The sequence below is a fragment of the Tachysurus fulvidraco genome, chromosome 5 (assembly GCF_022655615.1).
Source record: "Tachysurus fulvidraco isolate hzauxx_2018 chromosome 5, HZAU_PFXX_2.0, whole genome shotgun sequence".
Lineage (NCBI taxonomy): Eukaryota > Metazoa > Chordata > Actinopteri > Siluriformes > Bagridae > Tachysurus > Tachysurus fulvidraco.
Window position 1 is genome coordinate 20,100,948 of NC_062522.1, and position 21,819 is coordinate 20,122,766.

Here is a 21,819-nt window from a genome sequence, read left to right on the forward strand (position 1 = left end):
AAACAAGACAGTCATGGTGCATGTGAGAGAACGTGGGTCATCGGATCACTGGAGCAATAACACTTTGATAAGCTTTCAGTTGTCAGTCTCAGACATAAATAAACACACAAAACACACACAAAAACACTACAAACAATTGAAAGTGCACTTGTTGTTTTGGTCCTATTTCATTGCAATGCACACGGCAGGACCACAAAGAGCTCTCGTTGCGGGAGAGAAACAGGAAATGAATCAGAGAACTTTCCAATGTTTTTGAACATCAGGTCCATTAAAACAACAATATGCCACATGGGTCTGTGTGTGTGTGTGTGTGTGTGTGTGTGTGTGTGTGTGTGTGTGTGTGTGTGTGTGTGTGTGTGTGTGTGTGTGTGTGTGTGTGTGTGTGTGTGTGTGTGTGTGTGAAGCTGAAGGTGTCTCCTGTCACATGACAGAGGTAATTTAAAATGCCTGTTCTACATTTATCTCTTTGGCCAGTGAAACCTTGAATAAATATATATTTATGGATCTGGGCTTGTCATATGTGTATATCTGGATAATAGCACCGCTGTTGACCTCTTATATTAGAATGCAGAGGGGAGCAGAGCCGTTTGTCTTGAGCTCAAAGACAGTAATGGCCAAATAAAGGAAGTTACAGCGATCCCCCACCACCCCCACAGTGGAGGATACCATTTAGTAATTAGCATACAGTACCTATGGCAACCGCTAACCTTTGTAAGACTCTTTCATAATGTTTGTACAGCCGTGCCCAACCTGCTTTATATAGCCCAACTGATGACTGTTAGAGATAGCAGTCTCTCTCAGTCTCTCTCTCTCTCTCTCTCTCTCTCTCTCTCTCTCTCTCTCTCTCTCTCTCTCTCTCTCACTGTCTGTCACTATTTCTATCATAACTGTTAGAGACAACAGTCTCTCTTTTTCACTCTCTCTACACCGTTTGCTTTCTCCGACAGTCTCTCTTTGAGTGTGTTCATGTCTCGGTCAGTCACTTCACTCTTTCATTCTTTCTCCCCCATTTTCTCTCATACACTTTCTCAATCTGTCTTTTATTTGCTACAAAACGCCAGAACCTAGCCCGCACCGCCCCTCCCCCGCCCTGTGTCTGTCAGAACGGCAGACAGCAACGAACACAAATATTTGACATATACCTATGCTAAACGTATGGGAAGCAGCAGCCGCTCTTCCAAATAATGTTTGTGTAATGATCACATGGACTGAAAATTGCTAGTTAAGAGAGATGTTGTTCTGGCAGAGTGTGCCTTTATTTCTCTCTTACTGTTTTTTTGTTTTGTTTTGTTTTGTTATTTTTTCTGGCTACATTCATGACTGAAAATGAATTGAAAGCAAATGAGACACTAAACAAAAGGCTTGTGCACATTGTCGTGAAACACAGCTTTGTTTACCAATTCGCCTGCTTCGAAATTGCTTATTTAATATGAAATATCGAAGTGATGGCTTTGTAATATGAGAAGAAATAACGGATAAATGTGCTTGTTCCGAGGACAGTGAAATAATGCTGTCAGGCTTTTTCAGGGTTTTTTTTTTTTACACAAATCAATATAATCTGAATCCCTGATTAGTCACAATATTTAATGATCTGTGTATTTTATTGATTAAATGCAACCATGTATGCAAAGCAATCCTTGATTTTAGATATTTAATTGTCAAATCTTTTCCTGATAAAATAAAGAGAAGATAGTATCTAGAATAGTACTAATAGTATCATGGATATTAGTGGTGAAAGCCTTCTTTTTTTTTTTTTTGCATGTGTGTTGCACTTCCTGCAGTCCATCCAGCAGGCAATGGGAGCTGTAATTCTAGTCAATGCCATTGAAATGATATTCAGAATTTAAATCATGGTGCTTCTATGCCAGTTTTGAAACAAATACCATAAATTATTCAGATTTTTTAGGGGGGAGGGGGGGATTTTGCTTGTTGACAATGGAGAACTGAACATACCTTTTGTCCTCATGCCAAAGAGAGAGAGAGAGAGAGAGAGAGAGAGAGAGAGAGAGAGAACAGGCTACAGTCATGGGTCAGAGCAGGAGCGCTGAGTTGGTGTTAGGTGAGCGTTGTTCTTTACTGTCCTGCTCTCTTGTCTTCTTCTGTTGTTTAGAAAAAAGCTCTAGTGTGCCCAGATTAAAGAGCACGGCTGCTGCTTCTAGCCTGAGGCTGTTGCTATGGAAATAGGCTTGCAGTAGCTATGATAGGCCATTCGTGTTTGATTAATTGGTTTTTCAATGCTTCTTGGTTTGTGGAAGTTCTTAAAGAGCAACTCCACTGAAGATGGAAAATGAATTGATTTTCTCTCTCATTCTCTCAACCAACCAACCCCCCCCTTTCGCCTTTCCCCCTCTACTTCTCACACCCCCCCCCCCCCATTCCCTTCTCCAATGCAGAAGCTATTTCGTCGTGTTTGAAATTTGAAGTGATGGTGGTTTTGAAATATGATTTCAGGTTGTGTTCAGCCTCAGAGGAGGTGAGGGTGGAGGAAGATAGAAAGGGGGTGGGGGGGGTCATGAGCAAATTTGAAATGCAAAAAGCACTGCTTTTGTTCAGGTTTTCCTCTTTGTTATCAGCAGCGAGGAAACATCTAATGTCCTGTAAATACAGCAAAGCAGAACGACCGCATACCACCGGCACGGCCCGCCCGGTATCTGTGTTGCTCTTAGCGGAGACTCTGCTGTGGCCAATTAACATGATTACAGGCCCCGACAAAGATCACAGCACCTCTAACTAGTGTGTACGCACTCCAGAGTCTTGAGCCTTCGAACTTCATTGATCATTTTAAGTTTCTATCTAATGTATTATTCAGCACATGAATGTTACATACCGCTAATAAATGCTAGTTCATCAATTTTTTTTTTTTTTTGGGGGGGGGGGGGGGGTCTGGGCTTGGTGCCACACTAACTATTCCTATTTATGTGTAAATGAATAAAACAAATGCGTAAATGAATGAATGTGCTGTCGACAGTAGAATCGACAGATTCTTACATGCCCAGATGAGCTGAGGAGGCAGAATTAAAGTGCTAAAAAATGTCCGATGAAACAGATACTTGTCTTTTATGCTGCCAATAACTGTTGCTCTCGTTTGTAGTTTTGTCAAGGAGTTCTAAGGGTACTAGCTCATGACCTGTTTCTGTGAACGTGCATGTGTATATAAAACTCAATTGTTATTAGACAAAGCTTTTCTTTTGCGGTTGCTGTCAGATCATCTTAAGATGAGCTTTGATGGTATAGCGGTACCTTTGACAGTCAAGTCGAAAACATGTGTGGTAAATGACTTACTGTAAACTTGCCATTTATCTATGCGATCTCTGTGTTTGATTTATCAGATCAGTCAGTGTGAAAGTAGAATTTCTGCTACAACATAAATTCAAAATGTTGAACAGTACATCCCGTGGTAAATGTTACCTTGCAACTTAACACGTCTGCATCCTTTTATGGTTTTTGAGGACTCATTTGATAATAAGGACATCACTGATTTATTTTATTTTATTTTTTTTTTTTGTTTTATGAGGACTTTGAGCAAACACACACACAGTATTGGTTTTGCTCACATCCTCATCCTTTCCAAGCCAGCCCTTGAGAAAGTGAGCACTCTTGACTTTCACTCAGATACTGATATCATCTCGTATTGAGAAGTGGTGTGGAGTGCATGTTAGCTTGTACTACAGAATCCTGGATAGTGCCAGGAGCATAGCTTTTTAGCTAGGCCTCTTTGCCAAGTGAAGAATCATCATCATCGTTTTCCCACCAGTGAGGAGAAATGGTCATTGTTGGATTACAGGCATGCCTGTAGTTAGGTTTAAAAAAAAGCCTCAGGGTGAGTTAAGATCTGGCTGATTAGCTCTTAGTAAAGTGTGGTTTCTTCTCTTGCCTTTAGATGCAGGCTCTGGCCGGGTCAGACAGCGGGCACTACCCCCGTGCCCACCATGCCCCCAAGCTAAACACTCCTACTTCGATACTGCCCCATCCCATGAGCGCTCTGTCCCAGCTCAGCTCTCGGATTGGCCGAGGCTCCTTTACCTACGCTTCCCCTTCGTCCGTGGGAAGTCAGTCAGCCACGCCCTCCCCTTCGAACTCCACCCAGGAAGAGGAAGCAGATTACCACGCAAAGGTACAGGAAGGAAGGTGGAACGCTGTTTCTCTTTGAAGTGACAGTTGCCTTATAGGGTTGAGGAATAGGATTTAGCAGAGGCAGGATGTACAGACTTACTGTATGTGTTAGAGGATTGTTGTTTAAGCAGCTGTTCATAACTTTAGGTGATTTTTTTCTGTTTTGTAAAGGATTAGGCTTGTTGTTTCTGTGTAGTTTGTGTGCAAATAATTGTGATTGACAAATGCTTTTACTGCAAGAGGCCTCTTTTAGATTGTTTACAAATTACAGCAATTCAGCCTCACATACAACTGCCTTTTGTTCTTTTCTTTGCCAAAGCATGCTGGCTGTTTTTTTTTTTTTGGTCTCTCTCTCTCTCTCTCTCTCTCTCTCTCTCTCTCTCTCTCTCTCTCTCTCTCTCTCTCTCTCTCTCTCTCTCTGTCCTCTCTATTTTTATTGTCCTAGAAATCCGATTACTCCTGCTTGTCCGTCAGTCTCTTTCTTTATTGAAAGTGTCAGTTGGAATTTAATTTAATGCACTGTCTGCTAGAAGTCCCTCATTATCGTGATGCGTCGTGCTTAATTTGAGCCCAGAATAAAAAGGGTGAATTAACTCGCACAATGCTTAAATTACATTGTTTTAGACCATTTGACTCTCCCTAATAAAAAGTTGGTGGATTGTAGGTGTATTGCAGCCTGTGGAACTTTTCACATCCTTAATGTTCTCTATCATTTGAAAGCAGCTGTATTGTTTCATTGGCAAAGAATCTCTGACAACAATAACAATGCAGCTATATTGTCTGCTAATCGCATGTTATTTACTGGAAGGTATAGTTGTAGTGAATCCACCCTAAACACACACACTCACATGAATACCTTACTTCATGTTAATGCATGAAGTATTTTTTTATTTATTTTGTTTTGTTTTAAGCCAAAGGGCTTTATTTTTTTAATTATTTTTGTTGTTGTTGTTTGTGTGTGTATGTGCATGTGTGTGTGTAGCACCCATGCTCGGATATGTGTCTGTAAAGGATCACAGATTTTAATGAGCAAAGGTCCATCTGTAATAAGGTGTTTGTTGGCTGCTGTTCTGGCTTCTTTCTCAGCACACATGCCTCACTTCTATCAAAACAATCGGGGGGCTTTACTTTTGCATATTTATCTGAAGGTTGCGTGTGTTTATAACCATATTGTTCATATCCATATAATCTATCTGAGAACATACAAGCTTCTGCATTCCATAAGTGATGTTATTGTACATTGTACACACATTCAAATTGTAAACAATATATTTCTCTGTATTTCACCACCCACTTGTGTGTGTGTGTGTGTGTGTGTGTGTGTGTGTGTGTGTGTGTGTGTGTGTGTGTGTGTGTGTGTGTGTGTGTGTGTGTGTGTGTGTGTACATATAGTCTTTTTTGCCATGCAAATGTGTATTTGTATTTTAGCTATAAACTCTGTGCCAACAGAAATAATTACTTTCAGTACCAGTGTTGCCAACACTCTTATTTCTACTTGTGTCCTATAAGCGATGATGTTGGTATTTCATGCTAATTTCCACCAGATTTATCCACAGAATGGGTCCAGCCCTTCCTTTCAGCTCCATTCCCTCTAGTTCTAATTTAACAGCTAACACAATGTAAGGCTTTGCAAAAAAAAAGAAAGAAAAAAAGAAATGAATAGAAAATTCAGCTTTTCCGATCAATCAGAGTTTTATGCTACTCCACCTGAATTAATCCTGTAGTCGCGCTGATGAGTATAACGAGGACTGTGTAGTTCTTAAGCCACCCTAAAATCAACCGCTGCCCCAGAAACCTCTTTCACTCATTGGTTTGTATTCTCCACTTCGACTGAAACATGTCATTGCATCTCTCTCTCTCTCTCTCTCTCTCTCTCTCTCTGCGCTTTCACTCGTTTGAATAATGAAATTGTTTTTTTTTTTTTCTTTAATGTGCAACTGCTTCGGCAGAAGAAACAAATATCAGCGTGCATCAGACGTGAGATGAAGCCATGTAGCACTGATTCAAATGGGACATTAACAATGCCTGCTCAGCCTGGCCTATGGTAGAGAAATCAATTTTGCCCTGAATATTTCAGATCTCTTTTTCCAGGGCTTTTAACTGTGTGTGTGTGTGTGTGTGTGTGTGTGTGTGTGTGTGTGTGTGTGTGTGTGTGTGTGTGCGTGTGTGTGCGTGTGCGTGTGTGTGTGTGTAAGAGAGAGACAGATAGACAGACAGACATTGTCTATAACCTGTCAGAGCAGATTACTCAGACAGTGGCTGAGTGAAAGCACTCTCTGGGTTCCAGTGGATCCCATTTTTATTTCATAATGTTTGCAGATAAAAGACATCTCACGTTTGCATAGTCAAACACCAGCTTAACTAGAACCTCATTATCGCTTTCGGAAGCAGGTACGAAACTAGGACGAGACGATCTTTATTTCCATGCTCTTATTTTCTTTGTCTTGAGCTCGATAGAAATAGCCTGTGAAAAATCAGAAGTACATCATAATCCTGATTACACCATGACAAACTGAAAATCGCTTTCTGTTCATTTGAAGCTTTTTAACCGAAGGTCTGTCAACCGAAATACCATTCTTCTTCTTTATTCTTTCCCTTTTTCATTTCCCTGACCTCCATTAGCTTTGTTTCTCTGTTTCTTTTTTTCCTGCAAGGTGGTAGATCTTTCATAAAATAATAATAAAAAAAAATCCCAAATCTATGCAGAGGAGATTGAGTTTGTGTTTTAAATAGACTTGGGTGAATTTTCTTTATAATGAACACTGTAAGAATGATAAATGTTGTTTATTGTCTGACTCTCATAACTCTTTCTTCATCTTTCATCCATTATGTGGTACAGCAAGAACAATGCAGTGGAAATTAGTTTCAGATGTTGCATGTAGCAGAGTGAATTGCACAACACCTGCCTATTTGATAAGGTGGATTAAAATGAGACCTGCTACGGAGTTTGCTACACACCCTTTTGATATCAAAGAGAGAGAAAAAAAATCAACCAGGATAAACCATGTCAGAACTTTTTCTATCCTCAATGTGAATTTTCAGTGTATAAAAGATAAAGTGGAAAACAATTAGAAACATTTTTTAAAGGAAGAATAAAAAAGTTACAACAACTTTGCATAAGTATACACACCCCTAAACTCATGCTACCTTTGGATTTTATAACAGCACTGTTTCTTGCAAAAAACACTGATAGATCCATCAAATCGTAAGGGGATCTCGTGTGCACAGCCTGCTTCAGGTCACGACACAGATTTGTATTTATGATGTACTGTGGTGTGGTGTGGTGTTCCCATGGTGATTGGTGCAGCAAACACTCCTTTTGTAATAATGGATTTAGTAAACCATTACATTTACAGCAATTGGCAGACTCTCTTATCCAGAGAGATTCATTTTTCATACAACTGAGCAATTAAGAGTTAAGGGCCTTGCTCAAGGGCCCCGCTGTGGCAGCTTGGTGGATTTGGGGTTCGAAATCGCAACCTTCCAACTGGTATTCCAACACCTTAACCACATCCCCTTTGCAATGGATAATGATGAAATCATTTGGAATTGGTCTCGTCAGAGCGTGAAGCATTGTGCCATGTGGTATGGGGTGATGTTTTTTGGGGTTTTTTTGTGAGAAAGAGCTTCTGTCTAGTCACCTTAGCCCTTAGCCCAGACATGTGAATAACAGGAGATTGCAGTCACATGCACAGTAATCAGTTCTTGTCAGATTTTCATGCATTTCTTCCTTTAATGTAGCTGTAGGTCTCTTGGTATGTTTTTGTCTTGTTCTGTTATAACCTTTGGTGGGACGTCCTGTTCTTGGTGATTTTACTCTGCTCCAGTTTCTCTCTTTGTTGATGCTGATGGTCACAGTGTTGACAGTGTTCCTCGGTATATCTAATATTTTGGAAATCCTTTATACCCCTCTCCTGATCGATGGCTTTCAACAAGTGAGATACTGTACATGCTCTGTAAGCACTGTGAGGACCATGGCTCAGGCAGTCAGATGAAACCAAGAAGATGTAAAGTAAATCCTACAGAATCAGCTGATCTTAATTTGAGGCTAGATTTTTAATTTCCATTGTATATGTGTGTGTGTGTGTGTGTGTGTGTGTGTGTGTGTGTGTGTGTGTGTGTGTGTGTGTGTGTGTGTGTGTGTGTGTGCACATCCTTACACTGTTTCTCTTGTTCCCCAAGATCACCGGGGAGAAAAGGCCCTCTTCAGACATGATGAAGCCCAAACCCAAACCTCAGAAAAAGAAGAAGAAGAAGGATCCCAACGAGCCTCAGAAGCCCGTCTCAGCCTATGCCCTCTTCTTCCGGGACACTCAGGCGGCCATTAAGGGGCAGAACCCCAACGCGACGTTTGGAGATGTCTCAAAGATTGTGGCTTCTATGTGGGACAGTTTGGGAGAGGAGCAGAAACAGGTGAGGGGCTTTGCTGTCATTTCTAAGAGACTTAGATGATTTTTGGCCACCTTAATATCAGGTCACCAGTTGGTTCAAAAAAGGGTCTTGACCTTTTATAAAAAGGTTTTTCTCCCAAGTTGGAAAACATGTTTCTAGCTAAAGGACAGATGTTGTGTGGACTAAATGAAGCATGCCATAACAGAACAATTCTTACTTGCAAATGTGTTTGTTTTGTTTAATGTTTGACCGTACAAATGCTGATGGTGATTAAGATAAAGTTTAAATGGTAGTACTGGAAGTTGATTTACAATGAATCAGCCTTAATGTGTGTGTGCTTTATATGTCCCTCAAGTATAATAATATCTAACAGTTTTGACCTTGTGGGAACATTTAGCTGGTCCTCACAAGGATTTATTTTTTAAAACAAAATATGCAGCTTTTATTTAAATAAAACAACAACAAAGTAGCCAAAATGATTCGTGCTGGTTACTGAGCGTCTGGTTATTGCTAGATTTAGTTGTAGCATATTGTTAATTAGCCGCATTAATTATTATGTCAGAAGATGGTCCTCACTAAGACAAACTGTGTGTGTGTGTGTGTGTGTGTGTGTGTGTGTGTGTGTGTGTGTGTGTGTGTGTGTGTGTGTGTGTGTGTGTGTGTGTGTGTGTGTGTGTGTGTGTGTGTTCGTCAGTAATGAGCTGCACATGAACCAGAGTGATGATGTGTGTGTGAGACAGAGAGAGAGAAGGGCCACAGTATTTTTAGAATATCCTCCATAACAAAGGCCTGCTATTGCATGTCAAATAAAAGCACCTGTCTCCATGACAGAGTACAGACCACTCACCCCACTGCCATGTGATATTTCTCTCTCTCTCTCTCTCTCTCTCTCTCTCTCTCTCTCTCTCTCTCTCTCTCTTTCTTTCTTTTTCTTCTTCTTCCTCTTCTCTGAGAGCTGCTGTGTCCTTTTATGTGCAGTTAATTTTTGCCTCCTTCCCTTCTCCCCTCTTCACCATGAATCTTCATTTTGCTGCTGACACCCTTGAATGTGAATTCCTCATTTCCTGGGCCCTTTTATTTATATCTGTTGCCTGGTGATTTGATCATGCTGAGAATACGAGATTAGCCATCGCCCAGCGCCCTTCTTTTTCTCCCTCAAGGACATCTGCTCTCCGAAATGTTATTGTTTGTGCTTCTTAACCCTTTGTCTCCCATGACATTTATATATATATATATATATATATATATATATATATATATATATATATATATATATATATATATATATATACACACACACATATCTGTGTGTGTGTGTGTGTGTGTGTGTGTGTGTGTGTGTGTGTGTGTGTGTGTGTGTGTGTGTGTGTGTGTGTGTTTGATTTTATCCCCCTTTTTTTTTTGTCTTTTTTTTTTTAAATGTCATCACAATTTTTTAATGTCATGATTTCACACAGTTGCCGGGAAAGTGGTGGAGTTGTCCTTGGCCTGCTGAGCCTAATGTTTTTTTTCCCTAAAAATCATTACAATATATACTTTTCATCAGAATAGGGGATTTCAATTTTTTTCTTTCGTTCCCTTTGTCCTTGACTTCAATTTAAAACTTTTCTGAACACATCTGTTTGATATCAGTGGAACTGCTGAGGTCATCCGTGATCTGATCTCCAGAATGATTAAACTGAGGCCAGGTCACCTTCTGATGACATCATCACCTACTGCCAATCATCTACAGTGCCCAATAAAAATAAGAAGATAAATAAAAAATTTAAAAAATTTGTTTTCAATATATCTGCCATAGTAACACAATATATTATTATTAGTAGCAGAAGTAATAGTAGTAGTAGTAATAAAGTTTTGCTGGGGGTTTTTTTTTTCAACTTTTCTACAAAATCTTGTATTTATTTGCTATGTTTTTGTATCTGAAATATTTCGGTTTTTGTATTGCCTTTCCAGAAGTCTTACGAAGATATCTTTCGCACACCTTTCTGGAACACTACTTATATTTTATACTTGCAATATATTTGATAACCAACATCTGTTTCTGAAATAATCTTCAGCTGGATATCATCAGGGAGGGAAACATTGTGTAGTTCATGCGGTCTGTACGTTTCTATCCTCATTATCCGCATCCTCCAGGAACGCACTAGTGAAGAGCTGAGCAATGCCTCTCTGAGAGGCCCATTAACAGAGAGTTGATTGACGTCATCTCCGATGCAGTACAGTTGCTTTGTTTAGTGTTAACCCTGACCTGTCTCTTACATCAATGAGGAATCAATGACATGGAAACATGATGACCTATAAGGAAGCTACTGTATAAAGCAGGCCCCTGTTTATACTGTGTACAGAAGCAATTAAATGTGAATCAGAGTTGCAGCATCGTTAGACTGTAAATATGAAGCATGCAGCATCTGTGAAGCATATAAAGTAAAAATGTAGTGTTTATGGAGCACAGTGTCAAGATGTTCAAATAGAAGCTTGTTTTTGTTTTGGTGCTTGACATGTTGTCCTTGAGCCTTACCACTCATGGTTTAAGATGTTTGCTATCTTTTTTTTTTCTTTGCTATCTTACAGAAGTTTAACAACCCGGCCATTTTCATTTGCTATTAATTCCCATGGGATTCAGTGCTTTGAGCGTTAAACGCTGCCTCATTAACTCTCTGTGTTTTTGAGAAGGTGTACGCGTACTACAGTGGCGGCTAACGACGCAGAATAGTCTGTCATCAAGTTTACCCTAGCGGCACGGCCGAGGTTATGAGATTAGTGAGGTTATGAGAAAGGAGGAGGGGGTTACGGCGAGAGATCCCCGTCTTTCCTCAGTGGCATCCCCTGAAACAGAGCTCTCCAGTGCTCTACACTAACCCTAAGTAGTGGCGGCACAAATCAAGCCTTCTGTCTCTTTAATTTTCTCATTCTGTCTACCCCAAACCCCCCACCCCCCGAGGGTATACGCCCCTTTCCTCATGTCAGGAGGTTCCGCAAGTTATTGTCTTCCATAATTAACCGGTTATCAAACAAGAACATTTCATTAAGATACAATTACCAGCTAATTCTGCTGGGGGGCCACCTGCCATGTCGGGATTAAGAAGGCAACATGGTGCTCGTTCACGCCAGCAGCAGGCCCCCATTCGTTAGTTCTAATTCATTGAGACCTCTCTCTCTCTCTCTCTCTCTCTCTCTCTCTCTCTCTCTCTCTGTGACGGCTTCAATTGCTAATGAATCCGCTCACTTTGGAATAATTAGAAATCCTTAGGCGTGTTAATTTATTTAAGAGTCGCTGTCGTTAGAGCCACTCATTAGCTCGGGTTAAATTAATTTGAAACCCGAGCTGCCGGGAGCTCCTCGAGAGTTCATTATTACAAAAGCCATACAACCTCGTTCGGTATTTAACTGTCAGCAACACAGGGACTCAAACTTCTAGCCGGCGTTATCAACGCTTAACGACTAATAATCTCGTTAGCGCAGAGGTTGCTACGCCATTTGTTTGCTGTTTTTTGCTTCAGTTTCAGGACGCTAGTATGAAGCGGATAAAAGAAGTCAGTAATTGGATGGCCTTTAACTTAACCTCAGCAGTTGCTGTCCGCTACTTTCAGCTTTCTGATTCTTTTCCATAATCAGATTAGACAGATGTTGTGTGTGTGTGTGTGTGTGTGTGTGTGTGTGTGTGTGTGTGTGTGTGTGTGTGTGTGTGTGTGTGTGTGTGTGTGTGTGTGTGTGTGATAGCTATTATTGTGAACACTGGCCCCAATGTGTGTGTGTGTGTGTGTGTGTGTGTGTGTGTGTGTGTGTGTGTGTGTGTGTGTGTGTGTGTGTGTGTGTGTGTGTGTGTGTGTGCAGTGTTCTGTAGCGAGGTTGAAGTTCAACACTGGCGTCTGTTTGGGTGTGTTTACATCTCGTGTGTTTGTGTCTCGTCGTGCGTTTGTGTGCATTTCCCTGTAGCAGTGTGCATGACATTAAAGCTTAATGGTAATTCTATCTACAGTATAGCAGCCATACCTAGCCATATGTAAATGTTTAAATCATGTTGCTCTCTTTTTTCTTTTACTTGCACGCTGTAACAAGCTCCCTGGAGAGAAACAGCACCACATTTTTTTCCCCTCATCAGTTTAAACGGTGTTGCCACTCTCATCACTTTAATGCTGTTTTTCTCATCAATTAAACCACCATGCCGCTTTTGCTGCTGCCCTCAATATAACATAGCATCACTTTTTCAATAACTTTTGTTCGCATTTTTTCTCATCATTTAAAGTCATGCTGTTGTCCTTCTCAATTTCATAGCAAAAAAAAAAAATTTTTTTTTCCTTTTTGTGCCAACAGGCAAAATGATTGACATGCCATTACATTAGCCTACATTCCAATCTCACTATTTCTCTGGCTTCATTCCTTTGCTATAGATTGCCTTCCCTGTTAAACCCTGCTGCCTTTTCTTCTCTTTCTCTCTCTCTCTTTTTCTCTCTTTGTGCTGTTCCTTTGATGTGACACCCACTCTGATAGAACGATGTGCCTCCTTAATGGACTCTCCAGCAGAAATGCTGAAACCGATTTCCTTTTGCATTGTCTTGGACCTTTTTTTTTTTTTTTTTTTTTTAGGGGGTTGGTGACACAGTGGATGAAATTACACTCATGTGATGAAGTTTCATATAATAATCCCAGACAAAAAGAGAGAAAATAGTTAATCTGTCTTATTTATTTATTTATTTATTTATTTATTTATTTATTTATGTGCGGGGTTAAATATTATAAATATGTTTGACACTGCATTTAATGTGGTTGACATGACCCTGACCATGGCCCTGGCTCAGGTCACATGGCTGAAGACTTGCTCTGTGCATGTGCTAACCTCTGTATGTCTAACCTCTCTCTCTCTCTCTCTCTCTCTCTCTCTCTCTCTCTCTCTCTCTCTCTCTCTCTCTCTCTCTCTCTCTCAGGGGTATAAGAGAAAAACAGAAGCAGCAAAGAAGGAGTACCTGAAGGCCCTGGCAGCGTACCGAGCCAGCCTGGTTTCCAAGGTAACCACCGGAGGAGGGGGTCATGTCTTTGATATGTACGGGTCACTGGTGATGGGGGGATGAGCCATATTATACTTTAGATGGAGAAATTCAAGAGAATCCTTTGGGAGGGGCTGTCAAGGGAGTGTGTGTGTGTGTGTGTTTGTGTGTGTGTGTGTGGGTTTGTGTATCTGCACCACCATGCAAAATTAGACCCCAAACAATCCCTTTAGTGTGTGTGTGTGTGTGTGTGTGTGTGTGTGTGTGTGTGTGTGTGTGTGTGTGTGTGTGTGTGTGTGTGTGTGTGCGTTTGGAAAATAATCCAGCATTAGCTTACATTAGGATGCAATATGCTTCTCTCTATAATAATAATATACATTATACATTAAGGTTGTGGGAGAAGTTTTTTTTTTATTTTAGCTCATCCATTAGATTTCATGACCTGATCTATCGCTCAATTTCATAATGGCAGAACTATGCATAACCCATAGATCGATAGCTGATTTCTAATTTCTGAAAGTGTTTCATCTCAGGATAGTTCCGAACTGTGCAACGGATCGTTTTATTGCATATTTTCATCTACATAATAAAACACACCATTTTCATACCCCTAATTTCACAGCCATTGTTTTCCTTTTCAAAAACGCAAATTGCATTTTCATGTAAAACACCTTCGCCCTCACTCCCTCTGCAGATCTCTCTCTCTCTCTCTCTCTCTCTCTCTCTCTCTCTCTCTCTCTCTCTCTCTCTCTCTCTCTCTCTCTCTCTCTCTCTCTCTCTCTCTCTCTCATTTTCTATACTTCTCTCTCTCTCTCTCTCTCTCTGAGCTCTTTGGCCCAAAACAAGAGGCTTGATTAAGCTATGAATGGTGTATTCATCAAGCCTCCTCCCTCGGCAGCTCCTATTAAACGCCTTTCTCGTCCTTCATCTCACATAATTAAATATTTCGTCAAAATCTGTTTCTCGCAGACACTTTGATTGATGCATCAGTGAACTAGCAGGCTCTGAAAAGAAAGAAAGTATGGAGAAAAAACACGGGGTGGAAACAAAAATGAAATAACCACCAAATTCACAGCACATTCAAAGTCTTCAATGCTCGAAACATATATTTATGTAGAGAAAATCACTGTTGTTCTTAAAGGATGTTATTTTTCATATATCTCTTCAGAGAGGTTGTAGAGAGCGCACTTGAACTGAACTGAAAGAGAGACATGATTGTGCGCAAGCTGAAGAAGCTAGCTTTTATGCAGCTCTTGGAATGGGTATGCACCTGGCGGCATTTTGTACGTTAATACGTTATTGTGAGGGTTTTGTCTCGATAAATGTATGTTGGGTGATTATGAGAGCCAAGTGAAAGCAGCCATTTTAAAGGAGGCCCTCCTCCCTCTTCAGGCATAATACAAATGTCAAATGAGATATTAGCATTTCTTCCAGACACATCAGCTAGCTGTGAAAACTCCAATTGCTGCATGGTCTTTCAGCTTGCTTGTAAATATGTGAAAAAAGGAATGTCTATGAATTCGGTGAGACAGTTTGTCAAAAAAAAATCTTGTTTGCAAAATCTGTTTCGTGACACATAAGGTTCTTAGACGAATGAAATGAAATGTATCCTCTGTCCATATATCCATCCATCTGAGGTTTGTGTAAACCTGGGGTTTTAAAGTGACGGCATGGTGGAGCGATATTATAAAAATGACTTCCTGGAGCACTTCCAAGTGCCGTTGTTTAATTTTAAGATGGATTTGTTTGGAAATTTCTAGAAGCAGGTGACTTCTGTCAAACATACACGCACGAACACACACTCAGCTGCTCTCGCATAGTCTCCCTATTTCTGTTTGTACATGTTTTTGTTTTTTTTTATTGTTTTTTTTTTTTTTTTGCAAATGCATCACTTTGTTCCTCCAGCTAGTATTTTCATATCGATCACGTCTGTCGCACCGTTCTATATATCCGAGAGCCGTGCTCATAGATCATGCCAGTTACTGTGACAGCTAATGAAAGTACCAGCTTTTCATCATGCAGTATAAACGCTGACAATATTTAAACAATAAATGCCAGTGATTTGGGACACACATTTGCTGTGCCTGTATAGTTCTCTGTTATAGTTCTTATCAGCTTATCAACATCTGGTTCATCTCATCAGTGGCTTTATTCTCTGCATGCTTATGCCATTTTGTCTATTCCTGTTAGAACATTATTATGACTGCATGCATTATCACATTTGATTCTGTCTCTTTGCACTGTCTATTTTTCATGTCTTTAAAAGAAATTGTGCCATATCTTCTGCCTTTAAAATATTAAATGTGTCCTTCTTTTATTCCTGTTTTAATCTGATTTTATTTTTTATATTTATTTTCTCTCTCTTTCTCTCAGACCTACAATGACCCAGTGGAGAGTAAAAGTGCCCAGTCGAGCCAGCCCTCATCCCACATGATGCCCCCTAACCCCCCGCTGTACAGTGTGCCCCCTCAGCCTTCCTCTCCTTATTTGGGCCCAAGTCCCTTCCCTCTATCTGACCTACAGAGTTATGCGGCGTCCGGAGCTCCCCGGCACGCGCTGCCCCGCTCGGCCATGCTGCCCGCACTTAGTGCCTCCCCTCCGGCTTCATTCCAAATCAGCCCCCCTCTCCACCAGCAGCTATCCCTGCACCAGGGTTCGCTCCTCAATCAGCCAATCCGCATGCAGCAGGTCCAGTCGCAGCCAATCATCTCTCACCAGATGGGCCTCCAGGCCTCACTCCACTCCCCGGCCCCAGGCCAGCAGGTCAGTTCTTGGAAAAATCCTTTATATTAACTTTTCAAACCAAAGCAGCTCACAACGCAACCTCAAGCAGCACCTCATACTAGCTAGAGTGAAATGAAATCCAGCTCTCCAGTGGTATGTGATTACAGCATGCTGTAATGAGGTGTGATGTTTTTGACTCGGGGCAGAGGCGTGCTCGGTTGCTGTGTTGTTGTTTTGTGAGACGAAGGTGTGTAGCGAGGTGTCATCTGAATCAGCAGAGACCTGCAACGTGTGAATCCGAGTGAAACTGCCTGATTTTAGAAACTGTCTCTCTGTGCTTAGCACGTTTCTGCAAAACCGCTAAAGGAAAAAAAAACATTGGCCCAGAGAGGAGGTTACTGCAAACAATTGAATGTCAAACTGTAGCTGCATTTTCTCTGCTTTTGTGTTTCTAAATTGCTCATCACTTTGGAGAACTTGATGAGAAAAAAAAAATATTTTTTTAAGTCCTTTAAAGGTAATAGCTAATGAGGATGTCTCTCGCTGTCTCTCTTTTCAGGGCTTCTCTCACTTACAGTCAGAATATCAGAAGACTGTGGGAGGCTCTCAGTCTCCTGGAGCTCCAAACCCAGTGGGACAGAACCCTGACTGGGACAGTGAGTACTGCAATCGGGAGTGTGGAGGAAACCACTGCAGGTGTGTGTGTGTGTGTGTGTGTGTGTGTGTGTGTGTGTGTGTGTGTGTGTGTGTGTGTGTGTGTGTGTGTGTGTGTGTGTGTGTGTGTGTGTGTGTGTGTGTGTGTGTGTGTTTGTCTTCCCTTCCTAACCCTAATCCAGTATGGCTGCTTAATATCTATAGGGTGCATCCTCCTTTTCAGTGCTGGACTATCTGTCTATTTAATACATATAAGCAGCACAGAATTTTCAGAGATTGTCCATTCATACCTAGATGGCATGCTGGCAACTACTTCACCTGTTGCTCTCAATAATACACGATTTATGTCTGATGGTGCTGATCAGGATACTTTATTAATATAATGGACAGTATGTTGTTGTGTAAATGGAAAGACAAGATTTGCCATGAAGTTGAAGTAGAAGAACTTAAGTATCCTGATCAAACCCCTGACCTCAACCCCACTGAACGCCTTTGTTCCCCCAGACCTCCTCAAAAGAACGAGTTATTATGTCTGAAAAGCATTACGTTAAAAATAATGGCGTGCGTCTGTCAAAATAATAACATAACACTTCAACCTTTTATTAAGTTTGCGGTTCAGGGATTCCAGTAACTTTGGTATGCAAGAACTGGACAGATTAAAGCAACTGAGCTAAAATCCACACTGTGCTTATTCAGCATTGCAGCTAATATATTGCAGTATCGATATATATATATCTGCTACACCTGTGCCTTAATGCGATAGAGCCGCAGCAGCAGACATCAGATTGGCATTGCAGCCTCGTCTGTGGCCTTTTTTCTGTTCCAATGTGCTCTAAAGCCTGGATGTGAACTGTGTTTAAATGAATGACTGAGAAACCCAGAAAGTCCAGACTGATGTGAGAGCCTGAAGCCAGAAGAGGCACATTTTATATGTTCACATCTGGAGCAGTTTGGACAGCATTAAATATGGATATAAAGTTTTTTGTTTTTTTTGCTGGATGATTATTTACTTTGTGTAAGAACTACGAATGTTTTCAGATAATTATGTCGGTTATTTCTTTTATTTTGCAGTGGCAGCATGATAGGCAGGGATAAGCCACTCTACCTCACTTGAAGTGAATGGAGAAGAAACAAAAAGACGATGTGTGACAAAAAAAAGTGATGAATCAACACCAGGGAGTACCCTACACCTCTCTACCCTTTCCCCCGCCACCTTCTGTTTTTACTCAGTGTCATTTTCATTTGTTTTTAGAAGGATGTGTACGCGTGTTCTGAAGACTACTAGTGATCCTCTCATTTTTTTGCCAAGCACTTAAAATGTACAGGCCTCCCACTGGAGACCTTCCAGAGCACTCTTACTTTCTCTGAATAAAAAAAAAAAAAAAAAAAACATAGATATATTAAAGGAAAAAATAAACAAACTACCATAAAACAGGCCCACAGGGCAAACAAGCTTTAATTAAAATAGAGGAAAGCTTTCCTCTTCTTGATTACTTTCTCATGCCCTTGTTTTGTTTTGTTTTTTTAATTTATTTCTTGCTTGCTTGTTTTTTTTGTTTGTTTGTTTTTTTATTTTATTTTAATCAATAACAGGTCCTGTACTGTAGAGAAATACTCTTATGATGAAGTCATTAAAGACCAACATCTTACTGTAGGTCCATCTGATGCTCTGTGAATTTTAAAAAGATATTAGTGAGGTCAGAAAAGAAAAAAAGAAACAGGTGAATAGATGAATACATTTAACAATGACTTGTTTTTTTTTTGTTTGTTTGTTTGTTTGTTTGTTTTTGTAATTTTAAAGACCTTAATAGGTCTTTAATAAACTGTCACAGTGTGATTGTAAATATCACTTTTTTGGGATCAAATTGGAAAAAATGAAGTTCAGATATTTTTTCTTCTTTAATATGACTTATAATTCATTAATTTGTATTTTAAATAGTATCCTGTGAGCGTGTGCTGGGATGCGAGCAAATGAGTTACCAGTATGTATGTATGTGTGGGTGGGTGTGTGTGGTGGGGGTGTGTGTGTGTGTGTGTGTGCGCGCACGTGTGTTGAAAAATTGATCAGCCTGTGCATATATTAGAGGAGTGTTTCACACAAACACAATCTTGCATTAAATCTGTGCTCACTGGTTGATTGTCAACTAAAGATTGATGGTTCAAAACCGTTACAAACGTTATGACCCACGTCTCCATTTGGAACCCGCAAAAAAGAAAAAATTAAAAACTGCAGCTCCAACCGTGTCATTTAGCAGAAAACCCGGACCCTTTTTACTTTTCCAAACAGGCTTGTTTTAAGAAGCAACATTCGTTCGGGATTTGATTGGCTTTGTTTGTTATCTCAGGTTGTACATGTCAGCTGGATGGAAACGGGGACAGCTTTTACAGGAACTGAGCCCTATTAAAACAAAGGCCTTCATTTAAAGGCAATTAAGAGTCGTTCTTTTTGCCTGGTCTGAGTGATGAATCCATACCAGTGCAATGTTTAGAGGTGAACTAAACCATGCTCAATGTGAGATAATTCAGCACACGTTTCAAACAACAGTGGGTCTATAGTTTTCTAGTAGCTTTGCTAGGTGTTATATTGTGTTGATCTCATCCTTATGTTTTGTGAGAAAAAAAATATGTTTGATCATTTAGTCAAGCTTTTCTTTCTTTCACTGTAGCATAATATTTTAGTTTGGTAAAAAAAAAATAATAATAAATTTAAGACATTTTAATTTGTGTACAAACCTGCCAATTGTAGTTATTTTATTTGTAAAGCCAGTAATTATAATTATTTTAAATTGTTACCAACTTATCTCTCTTTTTCTAAGTTGCCCATCGGTTATTTAATTGTTTAACAGGTTTCCTATCTATTTATGAACAAAATGAGATCATTTTTTTTGCATATAACTACATTTCATTTGTCTTTTTTTTTTTTTCTTTTTTGCATTTTTGGTTTGATGAAGATTGCTTTTTGTTTGTTCGTTTTTTACTTTTTGATACTGGCCTCTTCTTTCCTTGCAGCCAGGTAATTTTGTGTCACTATACCTTTTTGGTTTCATTTGTCCGTAATAAAAAAAAATGTTAAAGGTGAAATCATTGTCTTTCTTTCTTGCTTTCTTTCACATCTCATACAAAACATCATAACGCAATTACAAACACAAGCAAACACACACACAGAGAGATTCAAATATCTTTGCACCTCAAATAAATCGGAGTTAATACTAAATATGAATTATTTTCTGGAGGGTGTTTGTTGAAGTCTGAAAAAAAAAAGGAAAAAAACTCATAAAGCCTTACAGCATATACAGTCTGATTAAAGCCCGGTACGTTACAGATGTATAGAGACTGGACTTAGACACACAATGTTGACGTTCTATAAGTAGCTGTGCTTTTTCTAGGCAACACTATAGCAAAATTAAACCTATACTGTAGGATTGCTGAGCACCCCACTTCCCCAAACGCCATTATATGTTTTATTCATACTGCACCAGGCACCTCTGCTAGTATTGAATTGGCAAATAGATCATTATTGAGCAATTGGAAACCTGAAGCACCATTTCGTGCTATGACACACATTATGTGGAAATCGCAGTCATACATTCTTAATGAAACACAAGATAATGGGGGGGGGGGGGGGGGTGTTTGGAAGGCAGAAATGCTTGTTGTGTTCTGAAGCCATTTGTGTTTGTGGCTCCTTTCATATAGACTTACACATATACTATGTTTCTGTAGCGGTTTGCTACATATGCTGCACATTGACACAATAGATTTAATAAGCTTCTTGGTGAACATTTCTGCTTTCAGGGAGAGGTGTGTGTGTGTGTATGTGTGTGTGTGTGTGTGTGTGTGTGTGTGTGTGTGTGTGTGTGTGTGTGTGTGTGTGTGTGTGTGTGTGAGATTGTTAGATGTCATGAAAGACCTCGAGCTTATCTCTAATGTTTACCTGCGAATACACCCACATTTTACTGTGCTTGTATTACATGAATGAGCCTGCTGTCTTTAATAGCAAACAGTGCTGCATGATTTTGTACCAACAAACCAACCATTTTAAACCCACCCTCAGAAAGTGTAAATGTAAAAATAGCGTACATAAGAGATCTGGTCATATGAACCAATCTAAATCTAAAGTAAAGAGACAGTTAGTTACTCGGTACACAGGAACTTTCCACTTGTGCAGCAGCTGAACTTTGTGGTACAACGTGCACTTAACTCTCTTTGACAGGAGATGGATCTATAGTGTGGGTTTTTTTTTTTTTTTTGCTCTCCCGTCTGGCCATTTTGTTTTTCATTCTTTGATGTGGTCATGTAACGTATGGGCTATAGTTTCCACATCAACAATTTAATCTAACTTAGCCATATACTGTATCTAACTCATCTGCAGGTCTAAGGCAAAGTACTGATCCTGTGCTTAAATTTTTTTTAATTCTTCTCTTCAACAATAGGCCAGTCAGGGAGAGGGAGAGAGAGAGAGTGCTTCGAGAGTAGAGAGAGATCGATTGAGCTCGATTGCGATGGGGAGTATATTGGAGAAGAGAGGAGTGGGTGGCGGAGGAGAGTGTCGGGAGCGGAGAGAGAGGGTGGTTGTGACGAGAAGGTAATACGTTAATTATCATTCTGTAACAAGAAAAAAGTTAGGAAGAGAGGTAGTAAGCATTAGCAGATGGTAGACTACCGTTAACTATCATGTGGGCTGATAATGTAGATTCATATGACGCTGGTGGAGGGATGAGAAGTACAAAGGTGGTATTAAACATGAGGAATACTTAAGGCGCTACAGGGAGAGTCCAAATGTAGCGGGGAACAGTAAGGCCCCGCCCACAGCTCCTGACGCAAGCGCGGTTCTATACGTGTAGACAGAGACGTTTTGTTGCTACGTTGAAGAACCACTTTCCTGGGTCAGAGCCGGTGCTTTGGGGTGGAAAACAGAAGAAGACCTGAGGTTCTAAATTAGGTCCGAACCTGC

At 40.2% G+C, this 21,819-nt stretch overlaps 1 protein-coding gene across 9 annotated transcripts in view; it reads left to right on the plus strand.

Moving 5' to 3' along the window:
- Positions 1-19,949, plus strand: part of tox2 (TOX high mobility group box family member 2) — a 113,368-nt gene extending 93,419 nt beyond the window's left edge. For 7 of the 9 annotated variants that reach the window (XM_047813562.1, XM_047813563.1, XM_047813564.1 and 4 more), the window contains 6 exons: positions 3,881-4,114; positions 8,296-8,526; positions 13,431-13,511; positions 15,864-16,253; positions 16,774-16,910; positions 17,940-19,949. In XM_047813562.1, the coding sequence (XP_047669518.1) occupies positions 3,881-4,114; positions 8,296-8,526; positions 13,431-13,511; positions 15,864-16,253; positions 16,774-16,910; positions 17,940-17,982 (1,116 nt within the window). In that variant the 3' untranslated portion in view covers positions 17,983-19,949. The remainder of the gene's footprint in view (positions 1-3,880; positions 4,115-8,295; positions 8,527-13,430; positions 13,512-15,863; positions 16,254-16,773; positions 16,911-17,939) is intronic. The other 2 variants (XM_047813569.1, XM_047813570.1) reach the window with 1 other exon arrangement.
- The last annotated feature ends 1,870 nt before the right edge of the window (positions 19,950-21,819 follow it).